The sequence below is a fragment of the Penaeus japonicus genome, unplaced genomic scaffold, assembly GCF_977035675.1.
Source record: "Penaeus japonicus unplaced genomic scaffold, GWHDUDI00000001_assembly GWHDUDI00000024, whole genome shotgun sequence".
In the NCBI taxonomy this organism is placed as follows: domain Eukaryota; kingdom Metazoa; phylum Arthropoda; class Malacostraca; order Decapoda; family Penaeidae; genus Penaeus; species Penaeus japonicus.
This window is the reverse complement of record NW_028234426.1, coordinates 23194266-23203977: the sequence shown is the minus strand read 5'-3', so window position 1 is coordinate 23203977 and position 9712 is coordinate 23194266. Positions and strand designations below refer to the sequence as shown.

General features: G+C 47.4%; 1 protein-coding gene across 1 annotated transcript in view; it reads left to right on the top strand.

Moving 5' to 3' along the window:
* The first annotated feature begins 224 nt into the window (after window positions 1–224).
* Window positions 225–9712, top strand: part of wb (wing blister) — a 240685-nt gene continuing 231197 nt past the window's right edge. Inside the window, exon 1 of the mRNA XM_086551150.1 lies at window positions 225–394. Coding sequence (XP_086407276.1) covers window positions 331–394 — 64 coding nt within the window. The 5' untranslated portion in view covers window positions 225–330. The remainder of the gene's footprint in view (window positions 395–9712) is intronic.

The following is a 9712-nucleotide window of genomic DNA, read 5'->3' as shown; positions in this document are numbered from 1 at the left end:
ACACACACACACACATACACACACATACACACACACATACATATATATATATATGTATATATATATGTATATACATATATATACATATATATATATAAGCATATACCAATATGTTTATAGGATGCCCAGCCAGTTGGTGAGGCAGACCACCGGTAGATGGCGGGCGGGGCACCGGGCACGCCGCCCTGGCCCGAGACCAAAACAATCTTGACAGCCAGTTGGTCTTGGGTAGTGCTGGGGGACGGGTGTGTCAGTGCTTATCTCGTGCCCCGTGACTGAACAAGGAATCCGTTTGTCTCTGGTGATGAAGCAAAGGAGATAATAGTCGAAATGCGTTTACTTTTACCGGGAGTCCTGTTATGGATTCCTTTGAGTTTGGCGCAGTACAGATTCGGTAAGTCGCTTTATGCTGTTTGTTATGTAGACAAGGTCGTTATGGCTGTTTTATATATTATTGCTGATGATCTGAAATACGTTTTTTTTTATCATAATTTAATTACACTTGCGAGAAAGATCTATTGAATTCCTTATCGATCGGAAATCTTACGTCCGAAATAAAACATTGACAAATGAAAATGAGAAAGGTAGTCGAGGAGGCAGTTTAAGAAGTAAATACGTAACACAAATTACTTTTCTGGAACTGACCAACATCAACGACACTGTGTTTCCATATAATTCTGATTACCTGGAAGCTCACTTTGGAAGATCATCACTTAGTATTTGTTGAAGTTACCCGTCCCTGCAAGCGACAGGTAACTTCCGTCCATATGCCAGCAGGACGATTAATTGCTGTTGACTTCATTTCTGCCCAAAATGAAATTTAGTTTATGGCAATCAGGATGGTTCAATATGTAATAACTGATGAGCAGTTAACGCAACTTTCAGAACTGTATCTTGTAAAAGCAATCAAAAACAGATAGAGGAGTTTCTCTCTCTCGCTCTCTTCCCATTTTTTTTCTCTCTCTCTTTCTCAGTCTTTCTCTCTCTCCATCTTTTTTTTTCTCTCTCTCATCTTTCTTTCTCACTATCTTCCTCTCTCTCTCTCTCTCTCTCTCTCTCTCTCTCTCTCTCTCTCTCTCTCTCTCTCTCTCTCTCTCTCTCTCTCTCTCTCTCTCTCTCTCTCTCTCTCTCTCACACACACACTCACTCTCGCTCTCTCAAGCTCTCTCTCTCTCTCTCAAGCTCTCTCTCTCTCTCTCAACCTCTCTCTCTCTCTCTCTTCTCTCTCTCTCTCCCTCTCCTTCTCTCTCCTCTCCTCCTCCCTCTCCCTCCTCCTTCCCCCTCTCCTCTTATCTCTCTCTCTCTCCATCTCTCCTCTCTCTCTCTCTCTCTCTATCTCTCTCTCTCTTTCTCCTCTTTCTCTCTCTTTCTTTCCATCTTTTTCCCTTCTCTTTCTTTCTCTCTCTTTCTCTCTCTCTCTCTCTCTCTCTCCTCTCTCTCTCCATCTTCTCTTCTCTCTCTCTCTCTCCTCTCTCTCCTCTCTCCTCTCTCTCCCTCTTTCCCTCTCTTTCTCTTCTCTCTCTCTCTCTCTTTTTCCCTGTCCATCACTCCCATCTTCTTCTCCCCTCCTTTCTCTCCTCTCCCTATCCTCTCTCTCTCTCTCTCCCTCTCCCTCTCCCTCTCCCTCTCCCTCTCCCTCTCCCTCCCTCCCTCACCCTCCCTCACCCTCTCCCTCACCCTCCCTCACCCTCTCCCTCTCCCTCTCCCTTGCCGTAGACATCTCCCCCATCTCTCCTCCTCCTCTCTCCCTCTTCTCCGTTTCCTTCCCCTCCCTCCCCTCCCCTACCCCTCCTCTCCCTCCCCTCCCCTACCCCTCCCCTCCCTCCCCTCCCCTACCCCTCCCCTCCCTCCCTTCCTCCCTCCCATCCTCCTTCCCTCCTGCCCTCCTTCCAATCTCTCTCTTCCTCTCTCCCTCTCCCTTAATCCTTTCCTTTCCCCCCATCTCTCTCATCTTCCTCTCTCCCTCTCATTCCCCCTCTCCCTCCCCCCCTCCCCATCCCTCTCCCTCTCCACCTCTCCCTCTCCACCTCTCTCCCTCTCCACCTCTCTCCCTCTCCCTCTCCACCTCCCCCTCTCCACCTCTCTCCCTCTCCCTCTCCCTCTCCACCTCTCTCCCTCTCCCTCTCCACCTCTCTCCCTCTCCCCTCCCTCTCTCCCTCACCCGTCCCCTGTCCCCCGGCCCCCCTCCCCTCCTCCTTCCCTCCCTCCCATCTCTCTTCCTCCTCTCATATATTACCATTTACTTCCTTAGTCCGAGCGATCATCAAAGTTCGAAGATGTGAAGAATGATTCAAAGCAATGTAATTTAGGGTCAGTTATTTACGATTTCATAGCGCCCTCTACCCCTCAACCCCCTCCCTCCCATCCCCCAACACACCTTTTTTATTGTCTTAGGTGAAAGGTCAGTATAAGGTCACGGGTGGTTGGCCGGCGGGAGAGGGGGGGGGGAGAGATTTTTCTCCCTTCCCCCACTCTCTCAGGCGTTCCCCCTCTGACCTATTTTGCAAGTCTAGTGAGGTATTAGTATTAGAAAAGTGTTTTTGTGCGCGTTTCTGTATTTTCCTTTGTTTATGAAATAATTTTCTTTCTTTCTCTCTCTCTCTCTCTCTCTCTCTCTCTCTCTCTCTCTCTCTCTCTCTCTCTCTCTGTCTCTCTCTCTCTCTCTCTCTCTCTCTCTCTCTCTCCTTCTCTCTCTCTCTCTCTCTCTCTCTCGACCTCTCTCTCTTTCTCTCTCTCTCTCTCCTCTCTCTCTCTCTCTCTCTCCTCTCTCTCTCTCTCCTCCTCCCCTCTCTCTCTCTCTCTCTCTCTCTCTCTCCTCTCTCTCTCTCCTCTCTCTCTCTCTCTCTCTCTCCTTCTCCTCTCTCCTTCCCTTCTCTCTCTCTCCTTCTCTCTCCTCTCCCTTCTCTCCTCTCTCCTCCCTCTCTCCCTCCTCTCTCTCCTCTCTCTCTCCTCCTCCCTCCTCTTTCCCCTCCTCCTCCTCCTCCTCCTCCTCCTCCTCCTCCTCCTCCTCCTCCTCCTCCTCCTCCTCCTCCTCCTCCTCTCTCTCTCCCTCCCTCTCTCTCCCTCTCCCTCACTCTCTCTCTATCCAGTGAGTATAAATATAAATGAAATAAAATTGCAGGGTGTTTTTTTTTCCAAAACAGCGCGATAAACAAGATTGATTAACATTATTATATAAGGAAATATAATGAATAACATTTAACAAGCCAATTAAATGTTAAAAGTTTAGAAAACAATAGGTATAAGATAGAGAAACGAGTTGAGAGGAATTAGATGAAAAAGAAAAATCGGTATTTTGAGAAAACCATCACGCCAGTGGGTCAGCGAGCAACGCTTGAAGAGAAGACAGCGATGACGCAATACATAGAGACGTAGCGAGGGAGTTATACGTGCTAATGTAAGGCAAGGAAGGAAAGGTGTGTCTGGAGGATTTTCTTCGATGGTAAGGTGAGAGAGGGGGAGAGGTGGAGGGGAGAAGCGAGGGTAGAAGGGAGGGAGCGAAGGAGTGAAGAAGGGGAGGGAAACGAAAGAAGAAGGACGTGTAGGATAAAGAGAAAGAGAAGGAAGATGTGAGAAGGTGAAAAAGAAGGAGGAAGATGATAAAGGCACGGAGAAGAAGAAGGAGAAGAAGACGGAAGATGAGAAAGAAAAGAAGGAAGAGGAAGAGGAGGGGGAGAAGAAGGAGAAGGAAAAGGAAAAAGAGAAGAGCATGGAAGAGGAGGGGATGGGGAAGGAGAAGGAAAAGGAAAAAGAGAAGAGCATGGAAGAGCAGGACGGATGACTTAAAAGGGAAAGACAGGGTAAGCAAGTTCACAGTAAACAGTGACGACATAAGTTACCCCTATAAAAAAAATCGACCCGGTCACCACCATCATAAACGTTTCCATCTTAAAACGTTTTGCTCTGCATGCGGCTTTTTTATTATCCTTTGTGAGGTCATAAACCCTCTCTTGTTTACGTTGTGGCTTGGTGTGCTATTTCTGACGCCTGGGTGCGAGCGATCTCGATGTACACTTGTACAGCACACGTTTGCGTTACGGAAATAGGGGAAGAGGTGCAAGGCGAAAAAGGAAAATGGTGTTTCGTTGCTAAAGAGGGAATGGGAAAGAAGGAGAGAGTGAATAGGAGAAGGAGAGAGAAAGATTAAGAGGGAGAGGGAGAGGGAGGAAGGATAAGATGATAAAGATTATGGAAAAGAGCGATGAAGAGAGAAAGAAGATAAGAAAGGAAAGAGAGGAGAAGAGTAGATAAGAGTAGAAATGATTAAAGAAGAGAGGAGAAGAGAAGATGAATAAAAACAGAAAAAAGATAAGAAAAAAAATACATAACCAATACAGTCCTAAACCGCTCGCGGCAGGCCCCCCCCCCCCCCCAGCCGAGGCGAGAAACCCCAGCGCTAATCAAATCAGCGAATCCACCCGACCCTCAATCACTCACACTTTTCTCCGAAGGACCCTTGACAGGTGACACAGGTGACCGCCCGGGGGGGGGTGTCAGGGGATGGGGGGAGGTCCCTTACCCACTATCCTCATCCCTCCGTGCGTGCCCCACCTATTCTCCCACCCCTTACCCATACCTCCCCCCCTACCCCTTACCCACACCCTTACCTCCCCCTTACCCATACCCTTAACCCCCCCCCCCCCCAATACCCCGTACCCAGGGTGAGCAACAGGGATTCCTTCATCTGCATTACATGAGGCCTACACGAGTCGACTGATCCTAAGCCTACCTACATGGTCAGTTCTCCCCCCTCCTCCCGCCTCAACCCCCCACCTCCTCCCCAACCACCTCTCCGTTTTACTTTTGTTTTGGTCACTATATATATTTATTTTTTTTGTAATGTGTTGATGATCGATATTTTTTTTACGGTGTACTCATGCGATTTTGCGATACTCATATATTCATTCATTCATTATTCACGAATTATTGTATTCTGAAGTCGGTTCGTATGATGATTTTGGCGGTGTACTGTGAGCATCCTTGTATGCTATGAGCATTAATGAAGTGAATGTATAAGCATGAAACTGATAATAAGTGACTAATAAATCTACACACGAACGTCACTGTATCTATCAATCTATCTTGCTGTCTGTCTGTCATTGTCTTTGTACCTATCTACCTACCTACCAATCTATCTATCTATCTATCTATCTATCTACCTATCTATCTATCTATCTATCTATCTATCTATCTATCTATCTACCTATCTACCTATCTACCTATCTACTTACCTACATACCTCCTTTCCATCTACGTGTCCATCTCTGCATATCTGTATACATCTACCCATGTATCTATCTACCTATATATCTGTTTATCTATCTGCTTATCTATGTATATCTATACTCCTTTATCTATAAATCTATCTATCTGAAATATAAGAAAAAAAGAGAAAGAAGAGGAAGAGAATGATTCCTCTTGAGAAAGGCATAGACATGACGGCAAAGGGTGGTAAGGGGAAGGGGAAGAGGAAGGGAAGAGGGAGAGGAGGAAGAGGGAGGGGAGGGGGGACTGGAAGAGCGAAACAAGTGCACTAAGCTTGGCTTGTCCGTATCCCCGCCCCTCCCCACCCTCGTCCCCCCCCAAAAAAAAAATATATATATATATATAAACGCCAATATACTGACTTAGCAAAATCCCACGGCATCTATTGTTGTGTTGACCACAGGCGATCGTTGCGAGGGCTTTGACACTGGGGAAGGGAGAGCGGGAGGGGAAGGGGAAAGGGGGGAAATGGGGAAGGGGAAGGGAAAGGGAAAGGGAAAGGGAAAGGGAAAGGGAAATGGAGAGGGAAAGGGAAAGGGAAAGGGAAAGGGAAAGGGAAAGGGAAAGGGAAAGGGAAAGGGAAAGGGAAAGGGAAAGGGAAAGGGAAAGGGAAAGGGAAAGGGAAAGGGAAAGGGAAAGGGAAAGAGAAAGGGAAAGGGAAAGGGAAAGGGAAAGGGAAAGGGAAAGGGAAAGGGAAAGGGAAAGGGAAAGGGAAAGGGAAAGGGAAAGGGAAAGGGAAAGGGAAAGGGAAAGGGAAAGGGAAAGGGAAAGGGAAAGGGAAAGGGAAAGGGAAAGGGAAAGGGAAAGGGAAAGGGAAAGGGAAAGGGAAAGGGAAAGGGAAAGGGAAAGGGAAAGGGAAAGGGAAAGGGAAAGGGAAAGGGAAAGGGAAAGGGAAAGGGAAAGGGAAAGGGAAAGGGAAAGGGAAAGGGAAAGGGAAAGGGAAAGGGAAAGGGAAAGGGAAAGGGAAAGGGAAAGGGAAAGGGAAAGGGAAAGGGAAAGGGAAAGGGAAAGGGAAAGGGAAAGGGAAAGGGACTTCATATGTTCATCTCTCTACTTTTTCGTCTTTCCGGCCCGTCATCTTTCCATCTCTTCGTCTCCCCCTTTCTTCTCAGCTTCACGTCTCCATCTCCTAATCTCACAATCTCTCTCCATCTGTCCTGCTCTAATTTTCCACCTTTACGCCTCTCCATCACCCCGCCGCTCCATGGCAGCACCTTTCTACTTCCATCTCTCCATCTCTCCTCTTGATCTCTCCTCTTGGTCTCTCCTTTTTCCCTTCTCTTGGTTCTCCTTTTTTCCCTTTCTCTTGGTCTCTCCTTTTTCCCTTTACTCTTGGTCTCTCTTTCCTTTTGGTCTCTCCTTTTCCCCTTTCCTTTTGGTCTCTCCTTTTCCCCTTTCCTTTTGGTCTCTCCTTCTTCCCTTTCCTCTTGGTCTCTCCTTTTCCCCTTTCCTTTTGGTCTCTCCTTTTTCCCTTTCCTTTTGGTCTCTCCTTTTTCCCTTTCCTTTTGGTCTCTCCTTTTTCCCTTTCCTCTTGGTCTCTCCTTTTCCCCTTTCCTTTTGGTCTCTCCTTTTTCCCTTTCCTCTTGGTCTCTCCTTTTCCCCTTTCCTCTTGGTCTCTCCTTTTCCCCTTTCCTCTTGGTCTCTCCTTTTTCCCTTTCCTCTTGGTCTCTCCTTTTCCCCTTTCCTTTTGGTCTCTCCTTTTTCCCTTTCCTCTTGGTCTCTCCTTTTCCCCTTTCCTCTTGGTCTCTCCTTCTTTTTCCTTTTCTTTTAGGTCTCTCTTTTTGCCCTTTCCGTCTTGGTCTTCCCTTTCCTCTTGGTCTCTCCTTTTTCCCTTTCCTCTTGGTCTCTCCTTTTCCCTTTCCTTTTGGTCTCTCCTTTTTCCCTTTCCTCTTGGTCTCTCCTTTTCCCCTTTCCTCTTGGTCTCTCCTTTTCCCCTTTCCTCTTGGTCTCTCCTTTTTCCCTTTCCTCTTGGTCTCTCCTTTTTCCCTTTCCTCTTGGTCTCTCCTTTTTCCCTTTCCTCTTGGTCTCTCCTTTTCCCCTTTCCTCTTGGTCTCTCCTTTTCCCCTTTCCTCTTGGTCTCTCCTTTTCCCCTTTCCTTTTGGTCTCTCCTTTTCCCCTTTCCTCTTGGTCTCTCCTTTTCCCCTTTCCTCTTGGTCTCTCCTTTTCCCCTTTCCTCTTGGTCTCTCCTTTTCCCCTTTCCTCTTGGTCTCTCCTTTTTCCCTTTCCTCTTGGTCTCTCCTTTTTCCCTTTCCTCTTGGTCTCTCCTTTTCCCTTTCCTTTTGGTCTCTCCTTTTTCCCTTTCCTCTTGGTCTCTCCTTTTCCCCTTTCCTCTTGGTCTCTCCTTTTCCCCTTTCCTCTTGGTCTCTCCTTTTCCCTTTCCTTTTGGTCTCTCCTTTTTCCCTTTCCTCTTGGTCTCTTCTTTTCCCTTTCCTTTTGGTCTCTCCTTTTTCCCTTTCCTCTTGGTCTCTCCTTTTCCCCTTTCCTCTTGGTCTCTCCTTTTCCCCTTTCCTTTTGGTCTCTCCTTTTTCCCTTTCCTCTTGGTCTCTCCTTTTCCCCTTTCCTCTTGGTCTCTCTTTTCTCCTTTCCTCTGGGCTCACCTTTTCCTTTCTTTTGGTCTCTCCTTTGTCCCTTTCTCTGGTCTCTCCTTTTTCTTTCCACTTGGTCTTCAACCTTTTCCCCTTTCCTCTTGGTCTCTCCTTTTTCCCTTTCCTCTTGGTCTCTCCTTTTCCCCTTTCCTCTTGGTCTCTCCTTTTTCCCTTTCCTTTTGGTCTCTCCTTTTCCCCTTTCCTCTTGGTCTCTCCTTTTCCCCTTTCCTCTTGGTCTCTCCTTTTTCCCTTTCCTCTTGGTCTCTCTTTTCTCCTTTCCTCTTGGTCTCTCCTTTTTCCCTTTCCTCTTGGTCTCTCCTTTTTCCCTTTCCTCTTGGTCTCTCCTTTTCCCCTTTCCTCTTGGTCTCTCCTTTTTCCCTTTCCTCTTGGTCTCTTCTTTTCCCTTTCCTCTTGGTCTCTTCTTTTCCCTTTCCTCTTGGTCTCTCCTTTTTCCCTTTCCTTTTGGTCTCTCCTTTTCCTCTTTCCTTTTGGTCTCTCCTTTTTCCCTTTCCTTTTGGTCTCTCCTTCTTCCCTTTCCTCTTGGTCTCTCCTTTTATCCTTTCCTTTTGGTCTCTCCTTTTCCTCTTTCCTTTTGGTCTCTCCTTTTTCCCTTTCCTTTTGGTCTCTCCTTCTTCCCTTTCCTCTTGGTCTCTCCTTTTTCCCTTTCCTTTTGGTCTCTCCTTTTTCCCTTTCCTCTTGGTCTCTCCTTTTTCCCTTTCCTCTTGGTCTCTCTTTTTCCTTCCTTTTGGTCTCTCCTTTTTCCCTTTCCTCTTGGTCTCTCCTTTTTCCCTTTCCTCTTGGTCTCTCCTTTTTCCCTTTCCTCTTGGTCTCTCCTTTTTCCCTTTCCTCTTGGTCTCTCCTTTTTCCCTTTCCTCTTGGTCTCTCCTTTTTCCCTTTCCTTTTGGTCTCTCCTTTTTCCCTTTCCTCTTGGTCTCTCCTTTTTCCCTTTCCTCTTGGTCTCTCCTTTTTCCCTTTCCTTTTGGTCTCTCCTTTTCCTCTTTCCTTTTGGTCTCTCCTTTTCCCCTTTCCTTTTGGTCTCTCCTTTTTCCCTTTCCTCTTGGTCTCTCCTTTTTCCCTTTCCTCTTGGTCTCTCCTTTTTCCCTTTCCTTTTGGTCTCTCCTTTTTCCCTTTCCTCTTGGTCTCTCTTTTCTCCTTTTCATCCCTTTCTTTCTCTTTCTTTCTCTTTCTTCTCTCTCTCTCTTTCCTCTCTCTCTCTCACACTCTCTCTCTCTCTTTCTCTCTCTCTCTCTCTCTCTCTCTCTCTCTCTCTCTCTCTCTCTCTCTCTCTCTCTCTCTCTCTCTCTCTCTCTCTCTCTCCCTCTCTCTTTCTCTCTTTCTATTTCTCTCTCACCTTTTTCCTCTGTTCCCCTCTTTCATCTTTAGTCGGTGAACATTCATCCCCCTTACCATATCCTCATCCTTCTTCTATCCTCCTCTATCTCTCTTCTTCGCTCCCACTCCGTCTCCCTCTTTTGTTCTCTTCCTCACTCATTTCCACTTCCGCCCACCATTTTTCTTTCTTCCTCTTTCCTTCTCCACCATCCGCCATCCCAACCCCGCTGACACCCTCCCTCTCCTCTTCCCCGTCTCTCTTTCCCTTCCCCCTTCCTTCCTATCACTTCCTTCTCTTCACCTTTTCTCTTCCTTCGTCCTTTCCTCCCACCCTCCCTTACTCCCCTTCCCCCTTTCCACCCTCCTCCGGTCCCTCCTCCCGCCTCCTTCTCACCCCCTCCTTCCCACCCCCTCCCTACCTCTAAGAGCAAAGATGGGCGGAGTGGAAGGGGGGAGGGGGGGGGGAGCGGCCACCAAGATGCAGGTACCTGACTGGTTTGTTTTATTGGCGCAAACATGTCTGATGAGGT